The sequence below is a fragment of the Bos indicus genome, chromosome 5, assembly GCF_029378745.1.
Source record: "Bos indicus isolate NIAB-ARS_2022 breed Sahiwal x Tharparkar chromosome 5, NIAB-ARS_B.indTharparkar_mat_pri_1.0, whole genome shotgun sequence".
NCBI lineage: Eukaryota > Metazoa > Chordata > Mammalia > Artiodactyla > Bovidae > Bos > Bos indicus.
In genome coordinates this window covers 93,239,114-93,257,590 of record NC_091764.1, presented here as the reverse complement: position 1 = coordinate 93,257,590, position 18,477 = coordinate 93,239,114, and the positions used below count along the sequence as shown (strand labels likewise).

Sequence of the window (18,477 nt, the reverse complement as noted above, 5' to 3'; positions counted from 1 at the left end):
TTTCCTCTAAATGCTAGATTTGGAAACATTGATGATAATCAGAGCAAATATGTTATTTTAAATGTTTTGTACCAGAAATTAATTTCATTAAACAAGACTCAGCTTGACTTTAAAAATAATGGAAAAAGACCACTTTTCAGAGACAGAATAACTGACATTTCCCCTTCAAGAGTAGAAACTGGCAGCCTATGAAAAATCCATATCTTTCTAATTTTTATTACATAAGTATTCAAAAATATCTATTATATTGTGATCAGGGCAGAGTTTAATGACAACTTTGGTCAAGATGTTACCTTCACCCATGTTGTGTTGGCAGCTTTAGCTCATCAATATGAACATTCCTATTGTATTATATTGTATTATATAATAAATACTCCAATAACCATATAGTAGACATGTGTAGATGTATCAGTTTCAACTCAAACATACAACTATACCATCTCCGTGAATTAGCAACAGTCAAATGACCAAATCCTGGGGTCTATTTTGAGACACATACTTCACAACTATTATATAATCACACAGGGTCATCACTGAAGCCGAATAAAGACATAAAAAAGATACTAGTAAATTATACATTAAAATAATCCCATTCAATTTAGCAGATGAGTTCTGTAATCCCAAATGGGAATTCAGTCTATAACAGCCTGAGTTAGCATTACAGTGGTTCTCAGATGGTACCACTTTCTCACCTAATATTTAGAAAAGTGTAGCGGGTATTCATGGTTGGAACAGTGATACCAGGGTACCACAAAACCATATACTGGCTGCCTCTAATCCTTGCTTCTTCCTCTCTGACTCACTCCAACCACACGAGCATCCTTGATTTTCTTCAAACACATTAGAAAATCTTCCACTGCAAGTTCTTCATACTGACTGGCCCCTATGCCCAGAATGTCCTACCTATACATCCTCATGGCTAGCCTTCTTTAGGTCTTTATTCAAGTTATCCTCTCAACAAACGTGCCTGTCTACCCTGTTTAATTTTTCAAATCCTTATCTCCTCCCCACCACATTCACACAGGCATCATCACTCATAAATACAAATTCTGCAGACCTCTTCAGTTCAGTTCAGTCACTCAGTCGCATCTGACTCTTTGCGACCCCATGGACTGTAGCACGCCAGGCTTCCTTATCCATTACCAACTCCTGCAGCTTGTTCAGACTCACACTACTCCATTTTTCCTGTGCATTTATTATCTTCCTAGTGTACTCCATACTTATTTTGTTGACTATCTGCTTTCTCCACTAGAATAGAATCTCTACACAGGGAAGGAGTTATTTCTGTGTTTTACTCCGCCTTGTGTCTGACGGCTTTGTACAGTACCTAGAGCATGTGCTCAGTCGCGTCTGACTCTATGTGACCCCATGGACTGTAGCCTGCCAGGCTCCTCCGTCCATGGAATTTTCTCAGCAAGAATACTGGAATGGGTTGCTATTTCCTCCTCCAGGGGATCTTCCTGACCCAGGACTGAACCTTCATCTCCTGCATTGGCAGGCAGATTCTTTACCACTAGTGCCACCTGGGAAGCCCCACCTAGGGTGTATAGGATAATAGCTGTTCAGTGGGAAAATGGGGAACTATGATGCCAAGTGTTTTGCATCTGTTGATAACTTACCAGTATCTGCAGTGAGAGCGGAATGACATAAACAGCATGAAAGTTACAAGGCTAACTCTATCTTTCTCTGTATCTAAAACTTTATGAAGCTTTAATCTCAGTTTTTATAAAAGGACTACTGGCTTATCAAAGGATTTTCACAGAGCACAATTTTTACTTATTATTTATAATGTCCCTCCTGAAATTTTTTTTCTACTCATTCCTAATTATACCTCTTCTCATTCTCTGTACTGGTTCCATGTGACAGAACTATACTAAAACTCCTTCTATTTTTTCCTTAGTTATTTAACAATGGTGAGTACATCAGCTGTAAAAAAAAAAAAAAAAACTAAAAAATAATTTGCCATTAAGTGCTTCCCAAATTTCTCAGACTATCTTATTCTTTACATAGTAAAATATTAATAGTTTTGTATTTATGTATTATACAAAGTCAATTAGAAATATAAAGTTTATATATTCATTATTTATAGAAATGAAATATTGGCACTCAAATATTTGTTAAGCAACTAAATGGCTTCATTTTCAAACTGTTAGATACAGCAAAACATGTAATCATAAATACAAACATGTAATCATAAATACGAACCCCAATCCTATTCACTCAGCAAGGACATGTTGTCAAAAGAAGGGGTTCTTGTAGCTTAGAACCTTTTTCATTTTTTCCCCCTAATAAATGGTCACAGAAAATACTCGTTGCTAAATTTTTAGGCAATTCAGTAACATTATTTCTTTTTATCTCCCAAAACACAGACATCCCTCAATGGACAGTCACATGTAATACTTACAGGCTTTAAAATTATGTTCATAGTATAGTACAGTTGAACTTCTCACCCGTAAAACTAAATAAACCTGCCAATTGAAACTACTACTCATTTTTAGTGTTAGAAGTTATGATCATTTTTTCATCCACCTCTCTACTCCCATCCCTTCCAAAGGAACACTCATCTTAGAAAGTGAAGTGAAAGCGTTAATTGCTCAGTCATGGCCAACTCTTTGTGCCGCCATGGACTGTAGCCTGCCACGCTCTTCTGTCCATGGAATTCTCCAGGTAGGAATACTGGGGTGGGTTGCCATTCCTTTCTCCAGGGGATCTTCCCGACCCAGAGATCGAACCTGGGTCTGCTGCACTGCAGGCAGTCTATTTACAGTCTAAGTCACCTCAGTCTAATATGCAGCTGTTGGTCAGAATGTATTTTTATGGGATGGTTGATAAAAACAAAGTAAGCATCATGCTCAACGCCATAAGGTATTTTGTGGACAGTCTTGACTCTTAACTTTTTTGGTGAAATGTGAGCAATCTATCAAAGGGTACTAAAGAGATTTCAAAATCTTTTAAAACAAAAAAAAAGAATAAAATAATTTCAATAATGATCTGTACCTCTGCTATTAATAGAATTGCTAGAATAAAAACAAGGCATTGTTTTTAAAAGTTTTCTGAAATCAGAATAAACTAGTGATGTCTATAACTTCTTTTTGCTCTTGAAGTTGCCTGTTGGGATCCCACAGCCTGAGATGGGAATTTATTTTTTCTTGGTGGTATTTAGATCACTATTACATGCTATCATTAGCACATTTTATGATGTTCCCTGCCCCATTACTAATCCATGTCATATTGGATATTTATGTTTACTAAAACTGATTTTGTTTTTATTAATAGGATGGGTTTACTTTAGGCGATGCTTTACTGCATTAATAATAACAATTTTACTTAAATATGGCTTTGGTGTACTCCTATGCAAATAATCTTTGAAATCCTAAGAGTCTTTTATTTTCCCAGTAGCCCAGTTGGAGAGTTTTTAATATTACATTGAATCATAACAAAACATGCTGGTTAGAGTCTAACTTAATACATGCAGCTTAATGTTAATTTTCCAACTTCAAATCAGAGATCTAACTATTCCGATATGATTATTTATCTCAAGTGTGATTTTTGTTTTCAACTAATAAAGTCCACAGCTAGAGATTTTTGCATCATAAAAAACTAAAACTATGGAGTAAAAGAATTCAGCAAAAGAAATGGGATCTTTATATAACTAAAAAAATTCGTTGAGAAGAAAACTATCTATCAAGAAGTTTTGATGGTATAGAGCAGAAAGCAAAAATGGTGCAGGTGAATGCCCAAGTGACTGATGTGGGATTCATCATAACTATGTTTGTAATACAGCAAATATGCTTGATGAATGTAATAAAAGGGTATGCTTAGGTCCTAAGTTCTTGAGGGAAAAGTTATCCATTTATATGGATAATAAGGGGGAAAAAACCCTCAATAAGCAAAAGAAATTGCTTTAAAGTAAGAAACAAAACTAAATGTCACATTTCTTGCTTCACAATGGAACATCTACTTCAAAATAAATTTCTTATAAATACCCTTGAGAAGGGGAACATACGGTTAATCATCAAAACAAGTATGTTACAATGGTAGAAACGGAAATGAAGCAGACAGTATCGAACTCCACTGGAGCTGAGAAAAACAGAATTGGGTGATAAAAATCACAAGGGAATAAAGTTAGGCCTTCTGCAGCATTATAAACCTTGTCTTTCCTCTTAGAATGGTGAACACCCTGTAGGAATAAGGCAGTGCTATGGTTTACAATACTAAGGAATTAGCTGGAATCAAGTATCTGAATTTTACAAGTTTCAAAGCCTGCCAAAGTATGGTGATCTGGTAAAAGTCAATTATGACCAAAGTCAATGCACATTCTAAGGTTGTACAGATTCTAATATCTGTATGTGCAATATGCATACACATACCTACATCTCTTTAGGTGCTTACAAAGGGAAATGCAGTGAATCAGTAGGAATAATTGCTTATATAAGCAGATTAAAAAATTAAAAAAGGAGGAAAATGCCTTTTTAAAGAAATGTGGCTAATGTAAATCCTGTTTTAAAAGCTATCTGGTTGATTGAGAGAGTATTGCTATTTTTATTTTTACTTTCCTTGTTTTCAAGATCTTGTTCTATATTTACAATCACATATTTTAACATTTATTGATAAAAGTGAGAAACCTTAATTTCTTTTTGGAAGATAGGATGAGGTTACAATGTATAATTTTGAATGATAAAAGACATTCTCGTAGGAACTGGTAAATGTTTTCAAACCAAATAGTAAAATAAGATTTCAATGACTCATAATATAATGAGAAAAAATATACAATGGTCATTTAGGTTGGTGCAATTCTTCTTTAAGGCTACATAATTTTTACGTGAGGCAGAAAACTGAACTACATAATGCATTTCTACAATGCATATATTCATCGAAACCATTTACAAAATTATGACTTTCAGCATATTTTTAAACTGATTCCTTAATAAATTATGTTTATGCAGTCAAAACAGAATTAACATTTACTATTAGTCACTTACTGGAAGTTAATGGTGAGCTTATAAATGAAGTGCTGGCTTACTTAGATACACTTTAAGAGCAACCAAAAATAAGAGATTCTTTCCCAGAGTTCTATGTATTTATAAAGTGCAAAATAAGCAATTTTAGCAATTCTCAAATGTAGTTCTTCCATATGTATTTAATCCTAAATATACTTGTAGAAACAGAATATTTTTCTGCTAAGTCAGGTATGTCTAACTTATCCATTTTATGTGTAAAACCTATCGTGATTGAAGTATTCCATGCTTTATCAAAAGATAAAAACAGTAAAGACATAGAAATGGTGTGAAGTATTTTATTTTTAATATTCTTAGTGGGGGTTATTTTCAGGACAATATCTCAAGTCTATAAAACAAACCAAAAGGCACAAAACTAGAATAATTAAGTAAGTACTCATTCCCTGAAAATGAGTATATTACAGAATTAAGGACAGATAAATTTATAAATAAGAAATTCTCTATGTAGATGAGATATTTTTAACAGAGATTGTTGCAGAGAGATTGTTGCTCAGGAATTCTAGTGTGGGTCTACCAATTTTTCTCTAAAGCAAAGGGTATTCTCCCAAAGTATTGCACAAAATTATCCCTCTTGATTTGTGCTGGTCCATGAATGATAGATATATACTATAAAATGTTTGAAATAGAATGCAATAATGCTTTTCTATAATAAACAGAAAAATAAACTTAAAATTATAATATTTTATAAAGCTGTAAATAAAGCAAGATAATTTGCAAGAAATATAGCAGTATTTTTTAAAGACCCTACAGTCTAAGTTATTAACACTTAGATAGCAAAATATCTCAAAATACAAAGATTAGCTTAGACATTTAAATATGATAAAGTTATACTATAATAAAATGTTAAGAAAGCTCAAATTAAAAAAAAAATATTTGGGAGAAGCGTCATTCCATATAGAAGATTAGTTTTTTTGGAATTTAAAACAATAAAAAGTTATATTTCAAATAATAATAATGTACTGCTCTCCAGGGAAGATCTTTTCAACTGCCTAATATCTAAAAGAGGACAAAGCAGGAAAAACAGAATGAATATGTCAGTTAGCATTAAAAAAGAATCTGTGCAGTGAACTGTCAGATAAAATAATATTAATAATACATTCATATTTACTTTTAAGGCCATAATTATCTATTAATATAAATTTAATCTCATAAAAATTTATTTAGAAGCTCCAGTTTTGATCAGTGTGAAATAAAGTTATAGCTAGGCTAATGCTCTATGTAGCATTTAATTTTAATTTTCTATTGTAAAAATCATATTACTACATTGAAGCACATAAAATTTGCAATCAGCATCACAGTTTCAAATCCTTTTTGTTAATTGGTAGCTGTGGTGGAACATGAAGCATCACTTTCTCCCAGTACTTTCATTTTAAACAAGTCATCCTCATGTATAAAAACAGCAAATTGCATTGTCTTTTATACAAGATGTTTTCTGTTTCTTGTGCAGAAAAAGCTATATGTAGCTTTCCCTATAGCTTTGAGTACATTCTCTGGTAAAACATCATTCACAGAGACGCAAGATACAGTCTTCATCACCTTGATGCTTAAAATACACCATAAGTAAGAAAATGCAGGCTTCAATTTAAAAACTGGCAAAAATGGCCCCAAAGCTTAAGTGTAACTGCTGATATTCTACACTGCCTCCAAGTTGAGAAGTAAAGTACTATGGTTTATCTCGTGGTTCTGACTTCATGAAATTTGACATAAAATCTTAATTCTAAAACTGATGATATATTAACTACTTTATTCATACTTAGCAAACAAATCAGAATGAAAGATAGTTTAGTAGTAACTATAGTCCTATAAACATCATTATTAAACCTTGGCTAGTTTTACATAGTAATTGATAATTTACTTTATGCATTCTTTAGTTCAAGGCACAAAAATGCTTCCACGTCTACTTTGTCATAAACAACTTAAAAAAAAAAACTGTAACTGTATTGGATATGTTTTTAAACAGATACATTGTTAGGTCTTGGCATATAAATATCAGCGGGCAGATTGACTTCATAGTTTAAGTCAGAAAGCGTTAATAGAGGAATTTTTTAAATGTCAATGTTTCTGTTCCTATTTCTAATGAGTTTCTGAGGATGGCGAGCAATCCTACCAACAGACAAATTCCCTCTCATCAGACACGTTTATCTTATATTCTCCAGAAAAAATAAAAAATCCTATATCAGCCCTGTTATGGAAAGGGAACTGTCAAGATTTGAAACTCAGTAATAAACTGTAAAAATGTTTTCTTTTTCTTAAATACAGCTAAATGTGCCTCAAAGAAGAAAAAATTACTGCAGTAACAGTTTCCAATACCCTAAAAAAAATATCTTATGATTTAAAAATTCTTATATTTATCATTTAAAGAACTTGTAAAAACCTGTCATCACCACCATTACTCAGAATAAGGCAAAATATTAATAAAACGCAAGAACTTCAAGATTCATTGTTCAGCAATAAAAGTGTTTTTTGTGTTCTCTTTTGGAAGGAGAAGTTAACTAGGAAGTTAAATAAACTTGGCAAAAAGTATTTCACTCTTCTCTAGATGTGAAAAATTATCTGGCCCAAGATAATATCTATAACCTATAATTTACTGGTGCAGGTAAGCTACTTTTTCTTTATCATTTCCCACGTTCTTACTTAGATGCCTGGAAAGTTAGACCAAGAAATACAAATCTGTAAAGTATGTATGGCTTGTTTGTGCCTCAAAGATATCACATAATATCCAAAAATCAATCTAAACTACTTTTTAATAGGATTTAAATGGTTAAGCAGTGGCTGTGCAAAATAACAAGAAAGCAATGTGCTGAACACAGAAGGAAATGAGAAAAGTTATTTTCAAAGCTCCAGAAAATAGCCACAGAATATTACTTGTTCACTGATCATATTGCAGATTTTATGTAATTAATAAACAGTAACAACTTGAGGTGCACCTCCCTTTTTCCCTTAGTTAATTTTTGTCTAACTTAAAATCATGTCTCTCACAGAGCAGGCATAAGCATTTTGAATGCCTGTTTATACACATTCGAAGAAATTAATTTGTACATAAAATCTGCTTGAATGTATTAGACATAAGGAATCAGATTATTTTAATTTGCCAATCAGAGACATATGCTTTTAAACACAGAATTTCATTGTGCTATGCACTTTCCACATAAAACTAATACCACATCTGCAGCATAATCTATAACACATAACACGATGTTTTACACCCATACCATTTACCCATTTCACTTCTGCAGTTTTTAAGTGTTGATGAACTACTTCTTGCCAAAGAAGCCACGTTATATACAACAAAACCTTCAGTTTAAATAAGGGATAAGCTTGCTGTTAACAACTTAGTTTGAAATGTTAACAACCCTTAGGCTGTTAACATAACAACTGGCCATTAATGTGGTAATGACCAATTTGAGAGGAAATTGCACTCTGAGAAATGAATATATTGGCAATCTGGACTAGGGTTTAAATTTGAAAGAGTTAGGATTAAAAAAAAAAAAGTAACTAGATTAAAAGTTTGAGCTTATCAGAAATCAACTAAAAGTTGTATCACACAAAACAGCAAATAGACTCTTTTAGAGATAAAGATTTCTGAGATGAAAACTATTTTGATAAAATCCCTTCAACAACACACTTACTTGAGACTATCAAATACGAGTTGAACAACTTATTTTTACTACCATAAGGAAGACAGACGAAAGCAATACAAGGTTACTTTCTCTGCTCTCAACTTTGTTGACAACCGCAAAAGAGTTTCACTCAGGACACAGGTATTTCATTGGCAAATTTGTATTTTTGAGTTAAAAATAGCCAGAGATTTCAAAAGACTGTAAATTTGACATAATTTTTGTCTTTATTCCATATTAGAACACTTTGATCTTGCCTAGACTATATAAACTCCTTGCTTTCGAAAGTGTTGTTACATGAATCCACTGGAGATTCTGCAGTGGTAAACAAAAGTCAAAGACAGAGTCCAAAAGCCTGTGGCTATTGGTTAGGAAGATAAAGCAAAACTAGGAAGCAATGTCAAGTCGCTAAAAGCAAATACACTCTGTGCAGAAATCAGGCTCTAATTCACAAAGAGCAGAAGAGAATTTTTTATTTGCAAGAGGAAAGTCCCAAGACTGCAGAGTCTACAAGAATTCATGGAATAGCTTAATTCTAATGATTAGTTGCAGTAGTTAGAGAACTCCTTCCCTAAAGCCACTTCCTATTTTCATGGCTAGGACCTTACATGTATTTTGTGCCCTTGGAACACAGAGAAGTGGCAGCAAGTGGTCATAATTAGTCAGGGGGCTGTCAGATGAAGCAGTCCTAAGAGGGTAGAGAGTAGAATCTGATAAACAGTACCAGGCTCACCCTCTTGTAACAACCATTCATCAAACAATATGTTCTTCTATATAGAAACTGAATTGGACTGAAAATAACTGAATTATATATGAAGCAGCACCAAATTCCCTAGAAAATTCCCTAGAAAACACCTCCCGAAATGACCAAGGAGTTACTGCTGATTGATAAATTTTGTGTCATAAGAGAAAAAAATTCAAAATAAATCACTTAATGTCAGACTAGAAAAAGTGATTAATTGTATCAAATATGAAAACCCAAATGATGCCATATATCATTTCTCTAATTTGATAGATCCTACTTTATTAATATAAGTAATTTGCAGCTGAATGAAGTCACAAAGTCCCCTGAAAAGCAAAATAATTTTTCTTAAACATAAGTCCATGTGTAGAGTACTAAACGCTAGAAGATTAACCTGCTTCATGGCTTCAGAAACAAGAACATCTGCATTGTCCTGAAACTGTTCAGATGTTTATAGGTTGGAGAGTGGCTATCATTTCCCTATAATGATGGAGGTCTTTACTTTGTTATTTTCCATAAAGCTACTGGCAAGTCTGAGGCAGATGAACATTCAAATGCTATCTTTGCGAAGATCACTTGGAACGCTCTGGGGTTGCGGGCAGGGGGATATGTATTCACATTTGGAGGAAGTTTTCAACATTCTACTAAAGATCCTTCTAATAAATACCAGATAAGAGTTTCAAACCGACTTTCTCTGACAAATCTGGAACAGAAAGATCGCGGAATCACTGTGCTACACTCAGCCTGACCCTGTCACTTTCCTGCTAAGAAAACTTGTATGCTGATTCATACCGAACACCTTGACATGAACTGGAGGTTCACTTATCCCCAGGTAGGAGCATCAGGCAAGGCAAACAGAAAGACTGTAAGATACTGTGTTTTCCTGACCATGACTCAAGCCCTTGTTTGTGCCACAGACATAGTGCGCTGAAGGCTGCCAGGTGGACATCTTTCAGGAATAGAAGCTGGCAGGAAAGACACAAAACACACAAGTACACTTACAGAAGTATTTTAAAAGGAATCCAGTGATCACTGGTGTGCAAGGCGAATTCCTACCTCAGATAGTCTCTGCGACAAAGGATAAGGTTAGCTTTTGTGTACAGGGTAGAACCCACTTCTCCCAAACGGCAGTCACAGCAGGCACACTTCAGGCAGTCCTCATGCCAGTATTTGTCCAATGCCTTTAGCAGATACCGGTCCTTGATCTTTCGGTTGCAGCCAGCACAACCTTTCGGCTTGGTGTCTGGCTGGACTGAGAGCATTTGTATACCTGAAGGAAGACAAGAACAAAAAAGAGAGCTGAGACTCCAAAAATCAAGAGATGTCTGAAGACCTCCATTAAATTAAACATTTCTGATTGCCGTTTTCAAGGAGTATTAGACTTTCCACTTAAGGGCTAGGCAGAAATTGGGCTTCCCTGGTGGCTCAGATGGCAAAATACCTGCCTATAATGTAGGAGACCTGGGTTCGATCCCTGGGTTGGGAAGATCCCCTGGAGAACAGAATGGCTACCCATTCCAGTATTCTTGCCTGGAGAATCCCATGGTCAGAGAAGCCTGGCTGGCTATAGTCCATGGGATAGCAAAGAGTCAGACATGACCGAGCGGCTAGCATATGAATATACAGAAATTGAAATAAATTTTGAAAACAAAGAGGTTCAAACTTTGTTAAGTGTCTTTGTTAAATCATTCATGAAGTTACACCTATAAAGTAGCAAAAATAATCAATTCATCTTGTACCTGGTAAGATGATATCATCTACATGAAGTTAAGTAATAGTAAATAATTTTATATTGGTACAGTTTTCTACATAGAGAAGTTCCTTTTGGGAGAAAATAGGAGTCAATGGTTAACAATCTAGAAAAAAGCTATTTAACAGACTAATCTGTGTACACACTGTAGGAGTCAAGAATGAGTTGGTGGAAGGAAAGTTCACTTTTATGGGATACACTAACCTCACTTAGCAGTAGAGATGTTTATACTTAAGCATAAGTACAGTCACCCAAAAAGTTCTCCAATCCTATAATACTTATTTACATCCAAATACTTCCTTCTATGTCCTTGATATTTCAAAGCATTCATTGTGTTAAAAATTTTCAAAATGCATTGCCACTCACAAGCATTGGTCCATGCATCTCTTAGTGGCAGATCATCTAACTATAGGCTATATATTTTTATATAAAATTAAACTATAGGATTAAGTAATTTATTATCATAAACATGCACTTATTTTATACAGGAAAGAAAAAACAACAGAAGACAAAGTTTCAATATATATAAAGTTACACAAACATCCACGGGCAAATATATATTATATACATATATTACACACTACACACATGCTGGACTAGACACAGGGACATTTATACATTTTAGAGACATATTTCCATATCATAAATAAGGAGATTAATTGAATTCTCTGGTTAATACAACTTGATTGAATTTTTTTTTTTCCAGTGAAAGGATATTTGCCTTCGAGTTTCTTCTTTCCTAAATGTCAAACACTCAGTTTTTCAAAAAGCTGAACGAATTATTCACAGCTGCATATGTATCAACTAACGCATTTCAAGCACTCTAAACTACTGTAGACATTGATTTCAATTTCTTTTATTTTACAAATTATGATAGCCTGAGAGGTTTAGGGACTGGCTCAAAGCTGAATGACAGTTAAGCCCAAACTTCATGGCCTTCTTACAATCCAGAGATACCACTGCTATATTATGCCTCCTCTCTTAGGCAGAAAGTTTTAAACTTGGACACAGAAGGACACAAAACATCAAATGTGTCTGCAATTGAAACAGTATCAAGAAAGAAATGCCAAGCCTTAATCTAGAGCATTTTCCGTGTGTTCCCTGCTCCCAAACAGCTAAACCTTTTTTGGTTTCCTCTGATGCCTGATGATAAAGCCTTTACCTTTATTATCTTCACTCTCTTTTTCTTTTTTAATCACACTAAGAGACAACAAGACACCATACCCTCACAGCAGAATAACTTTTCTAACTATAAATGATACATGCATTTCAAATAATAGTGTTATGATGTTGAATTTCCATTAGAAAATAGCTTCTCTGGTCGAGTGATGGAGCAGGGACCAGCAGCTAGGCATCAGAGTAGCTGCTTTTTCTGCATGGGATGCACAGCCGTGGTCCTCGGATCTGCAGATTAGTAGCTGGATTTGTACAGAGGAGCAGGTGGTATTCCTATAGCCAGCTTTCTATCCCTTTCTTTGAAGGAGCTCGGGGTCTAGTGTAGATTAATCATAACCCTTGATAGTGCTGCTAAATCTCACTCTCTAGAACTTCTAACAAATGAAGTTTCTTTGATCAGAACTAGTTAACCGTCTTCTCGCAAGGTTCCACAAGGAATGAATCCCATTAATTACAGTACAGAACATACCCAAGTGCCTCTTAACTGTCTTCCTGGGGGAAGGAAAAACTGTGATATACTAAATGACAGCCTGGATTTCATGATTGAGAACACCGAGAGGTATGTTTAGAGCAGCCAGTCTAATTACCCAGTTTATAAGGCTATTGTTTTTTTCATATCATCAAGCTGAAAATGTTTTGATCCAAATCCTTCTTAGTTGTAGCTAAGCTCTGTTTCTCTGAGCTGTGTTCTCATCACCAAGCGTGGAAGGTCAACTATCTTTATTCACGATGCTTTGCGAACAAGACAGGAGATACCAACATTTGGCACAAGCAACACCACCCTGCTTGTCTTCACAAAATGTTTTTGTTGGGCTGACATTTTAATTTAGCACTCAGAGGCCAATTAATATTTGAAACTCTTACAGAATTCTGTTTGGCCTTGGGCGTAGAAGGAGTTTGAGATTTTTACACTCCATCCTGGTACCTTCGTGTCAAAAACACCATCACGTTACTCTTGAAAAGGAAATCTTTTTCGATACTCTGCAAGTTAACAGTTGTGGAAAAAAAGGACTATTTTGCAGTCACCACGTTACCCTGTACCAAACAGGCATAAACCAGCCAGCAGCCTCCCTTCAGCATCCGGCAGAACGCGTCTGGGTAAGAGTTATGTGTTCAGAGCTGAGAAACATTTTGCAAGTTGCTTATAGCACATCAGGACCCATAACTAGTTTGAGATTGGCATGTAAATTGTTCTGAGGGAAATTCTTATTGCCTCTGAGACCTTGCCATTCCGAGTTATTTGACAGTTTAAGGAAAATCATAATTTTTAAAAAAGACATAAATAATAGCCTGTGCAGTGTGGTGTGCAGAAATAAGTAGAACCATTTCATTTAAACTCTGGTGAGCTTTTAATTGCCTGGATTGCATTGTGAGGCAGCCTAACGCTTGATTAACTCCATTATGTCCCCTTGTTCTGTGCCATTCATCCGCGCAGTCTCAGCTTCAGTAGTTAACACAACAAAGTAACCACAACTCCACAACACGCTGGGGTTAAAAAAAAATCATAATAAAAGATCTGCAGCACTTAGACCCAGTCTTCTATATTTTTGGACTGACTACACCGCAGTGAGTGGAAAACATTTTGTCCCCGTCGGAAGATGCACAGAGAACAATTTGGGAGAAGGAGCGGGAAGAGGGAATCCATTAAAGGGGGTTGGCAGCAATGAGGTGCCTCAGGAAGATTCAAAAATGGGAATGCAGGTTCTGCAGCTGGGAGCAGTGACACAGATTAAAAGAATTTGGCCAACACCGGCCATTCGATTGCCAAGAGGTACCAAACAAAAGATTTTCTCTCCTCCTGCCCATCTTCATCCTCTCCCCAGCCCCCGATTGGAGAACTGGATTGGGCCTAAAAGCTTGTTTCTCTCTGTTCACTGGCCCAGAGCGTCCCTACAGGCTGTAACCCCCTAAGGGACAACAATGCAAATAGATGTCCCCAGATCTCAGGAGCTGGAGCTGCTTAACTCTGTTCTGCCCCTTCAACTCCCAACCCTCCCCTCCCCATCCTTCCACCACCACCTCCCTCCCCTTTTTGAGCAATGGAGCTGGGAACCAATTTGATTCCCTTTTTCTCCAATGCAGCTGCAAGGCTCAGAGATACTGACATTTTTCCACTCTTATCAGTTTAATTACAGTTACCATGGCAGCAAAGTGCTAGTGCTTGGCAAAGGCCAACAAGAGATTTGCAAGACTGGGTTCAATTTTGATGCAGCTCACATGCAAAATAAAAAAAAAAAAAAATAAGAAACATACATACACTCTAACAAAGAATCCCTTGAGGAGTTTATGTTCCAGCCTTTTGTGGTAGCGTCTCTGCCGCCACACAAGGATGCTTTGCAAAGAATGTAGCAGTTATTTGTTGCACCTAGCAAGATTAATTGGTTTAAGCAGCCGTCTTTCAAAGCAGTTACAAACAATAATATTTCAGATCTTTTCCGAGAGACACAAAAGCCGCGGAAGGGCAAGAAGGCTTTGGAGCAGCAGAGAGTGCCGAGCGCCGGCAAAGTGCATCTATGATAGATTGTAACCTTACCAAAACTTTTCTCCTTTTTCTGCATGAGTTGACTGAGGCGTGCCTGAGTTGCCGCAGCTTCGCATGGAGCACCCAGCCCAGAGGTAGAAGTGGAAGGGGGTTTCCCTCGGATTTAGCTCAAGTGCGGACCCGGTGCACAGCCTACACCCGCCGAGGACCGACTATTGTGAAGCCCACTTTGGGAGCGGGTCGGAGCGGGCGGCGGGCGTGTAGGGGTGGGGGAAGGGATGAGGGCGGCCAGACGAGATGCGGCGCACACCCGGAGCCCCTCGCCGGGTGGCGGCGTACAAAATGATGGCGAATGACAAAGCCACAAGCTTCCCTAACTCTGCCCGTAATCCCCAAATCCCAGCGGCCCCTTTTAGCTTCGTGGTAACAAATGGATTTGATTAAACTGTCACATGCAGCGTTAGCATAGCATATCATGTTCAATATGAAAAAGATCATAAATCTGACTTGTATTTCATAACAGCAATCTGGGTAGCCCCCGTAAAATAAAATGTGCCGCAGCAGTTTGAATCTCCATCGATTAGGACAGGGGCACCTTGCTCCAAGGATCCCCTCTTTTCTCGACACTTCTTCCCAACCTCCCCCTACACCACTCTCCCCCTCCCCCCAGACATTCACTTTTCCATCTGGTAGGAACAGTATTTTTGTTACAGTGGTACAGTGGACCGGAGGCAGAAGTGGCCTCAGGAACCCAAAGATGGTCATTTCAATTCTTGGGGGAGGGGGGTGATGAATTTCAGAAACTAAGGTCAAAGGGCGGGCGGTATCTGGAACCCACCTAAGACTGAATTCCCTTCCTACGGGCCGGGCCAGGGCGAACATCTCCTCTCAAACTCTCCCAGCCTCTGTCTCCCCCGGTGTCAGGGGGCTGGGGTTGGGGGTGTAAATGCCGCAGTTGCTCGGGAACTTTGACTATTATCCACTTGAGTCGTAGTTGAGACGTTCCGCGCCGCAGCCGCTCGGCTCTCCCCGCCTTCCAGCCCCATCTTCCGCCCGCATCTATTTCATGTCTCATCATAAAAATAATGAAGCCTCACATGATTTAAACAAAACCGTCTCAGCAGAGCTGCAGCCCGAGTGAAAGTTGCAGTGCGGAGCCGGGCTGCAGCTCCAGTTTATGCCTCATTAGGAGAGGCTGGGGAAAAAAAAAAAAAAAAAAACCCACATCCGCACACGCACGCGCGCACCCGCAGACACACACACACAACCACAAATAAGCCGCCGCGTGTGCACACAGTTGCTGCACTTACCTTCTCAATTAAGCGATACAGGGGGAGGCCGTTCAGAAAGCACAGTGGCTGCTTTGTAGCTCTTCTCCTTGGGAAAGGTCAAAAAGAAGCATTGTTTGAAAAAAAAAAAAAAAAGGAGGGGGAGGGAGGAATCTATTTTTTTTTTTTTTTTAAGTTTAAAATAATGAGGTCCTCCAGGATCCGCCGAGCAATGGTGTTGACCGCATCTGAGCCACAGGTGTCCTCCTTTTAGGCAACTGCAGTCCGAGGCTGTCTCTCTCTTTCCGTCCTGGCTCAACACAACTTACCCCGGCGGCAGCACGCGAGGAGCCGAGCTGAAGCAGCCCCGGCTCTCAGCTGCAAAATGCAATCCCTTCCCAGCCAGACCTAATACAGCCCAAGAAAAGGTCACTCAGTTATTACTGAGCCGGCGGAGCCCAGGCAGCGCTTGTCAAGACCACAGAGAAGCAGCTCCCTTCCGATTTAAGACTATTTACCTCTCGCCCCCACCCCTCCCCTCTCCTCTCCCTTTCCTTCTCTCCCTCCCTCTCTCGCTGGCTCCCTCGCTCGCTCTCGGGTGCCTGTTCTGCAGCTCAGTCAAGTAACAGCCGCCCTCGGAAAGTGCAAAGCAGCCACAAGACAGATCGGGCTTTGTTGCTAATTTCCCAGGGTGAAAATTTACAAGCCTGCGAGTTGCAGTCAGCATCACCCCACGCATATGCTGCTCGCCAACGCTGAGGACGACCCACCACCCTCCCCGACCCCCCCGCCCGGGGCGCACAGAATGTGACCTCGGCTGGAGTCGACTTGGAGGGGTTGTGGGGAGGACAGACCCTACCTCCTGGTCCCGTCCAAAAGAAGTCCTGCGAAAGAGCTCCGGAGGCAAAGGGTAGGGATCCTAAAATAACCGGGGCATTTTTGGAATAGGTGGCCACGTTGAAAGCAAACTGTCTTCCAAAGCCAGTTCTGAAGCTGCCAATTATGGAAATTAAAATAAAAGCCAGGGAATCAAACTGCTAGCAGAATACACTGGGAGAGCGCGCAACCCTCCCCTTGGAGAAACGTCTGGGGGTGGCTGCAGTCGCCCGGTTCTCTGACTTCTGTTCATGAAAGTCGCTCCAAAGTCGCTGCTCCGCAGGGCAGGTCTGCCACACAAGCCAGGGCCAGAGATGCCACGCTCCCCTCTCCTCCTGTGGCCCAAGAACCAAACTGTGAACTTGTTCCGCCTTAACTGGTACTGAACCCCATTCCACCCTCACGGAACACTTCCTGCAATTGCTTGAATTCCTCACAATTTAAAACTCACACGGTAGAATGAAAAACACCCAAGAGCACCTAGAAACTTGATTTTAGACTAACTTGGTCAAAAGAGTGTCTTCACCATCACTGCCTGGTCTTCACAGACTGGTTTTAGAGGCCTGGAAAGATTTCTTTTTTTCCTTGAAAAAGGTCCCCTTTTCCGCTAGCCTCCTCTTCTCTTAACTTTACTTTTCATGCCATCTTTAAAATATCTTATTATTTTTCTAAGTTTTCCAACTTCAAAGTCATCCTCTTTTTTTTTTTTTTGGCAGCTATCATAGGATCCCCACCAGATTTTAAAAAGTCCTGTCAAAGGTCAAGCTTAAAAATAGCCCAGATTTGAATGACACTGGCTGAAATGTTTTAAGGGCCAAGAAAGACTCAATTGTTGAACTTCACAAAACTTTTTTTTTTCTTCTCAGCACCATCAGTTTTAATCTAGTTCTAGCTTGAAAAACAATCAATGCACCCCCCACCCCCGTAAATATTCAGGCTAAATTTTGCTCCCCTTCATAGAGAATAACGTCTCAACATTGATAACTTATTTTTATCCCTTCTCTTTTATAAAAGACTCATAAGAAAATAGCTTGGAGTTTGCTTTTTTCTCCCTCTGAAAGGCAACAAAACGCAGAACTAACCTGAAAAATACCGAAAGTCACAAACGGCAGATTAACAAGGACCCCTTCAGTGGATTTGTTCTGCACACAGGCAGCTCTCTTAAGTTTGGCTTCTCTGGCCCGTGTAAGCAGACATACATGCACCTCACCCATCCACACTGCTCCTGCTGTTCTACCCTACCTCTCTGCTCCAGCCACTCTGAAAACACCCCAGTGTGTGTGTGTGTGTATGTGTGTGCATGTGTGTGTGTGTATTTCATGTGCTCTCCCTCTCAACCAATGCACTGAGAAGAAGAAAAGAGGAAGGGAGGGAGAAGTATGTGTGGGGAAAGGGAGAAATAAAATCAAAACAAATGGTACAGCTAATGAGGACAATTAAATTAATTATGTTCAAGGAGATGAGATTTTTTTTCCCTCCAACTGTATGATCTGTTACCCCTCGCTGGCAACTGCTGCTCAGTAATTCATGGCAACTGATTAGTGCATC

At 38.4% G+C, this 18,477-nt stretch overlaps 1 protein-coding gene across 3 annotated transcripts in view; it reads right to left on the bottom strand.

The window, feature by feature from the left end:
* Positions 1-18,135, bottom strand: part of LMO3 (LIM domain only 3) — a 63,621-nt gene extending 45,486 nt beyond the window's left edge. Inside the window, exons 1-4 of one of the 3 annotated variants that reach the window (XM_019961492.2) lie at positions 18,012-18,135; positions 16,913-17,264; positions 16,096-16,162; positions 10,434-10,647 (exon numbers count right to left, since the gene is read on the bottom strand). In XM_019961492.2, the coding sequence (XP_019817051.2) occupies positions 10,434-10,639 (206 nt within the window). In that variant the 5' untranslated portion in view covers positions 10,640-10,647; positions 16,096-16,162; positions 16,913-17,264; positions 18,012-18,135. Of the gene's footprint in view, positions 1-10,433; positions 10,648-14,836; positions 15,122-15,623; positions 15,741-16,095; positions 16,163-16,912; positions 17,265-18,011 lie in introns of those variants that run through there. The other 2 variants (XM_070790018.1, XM_070790017.1) reach the window with 2 other exon arrangements.
* Positions 18,136-18,477: the final 342 nt, after the last annotated feature.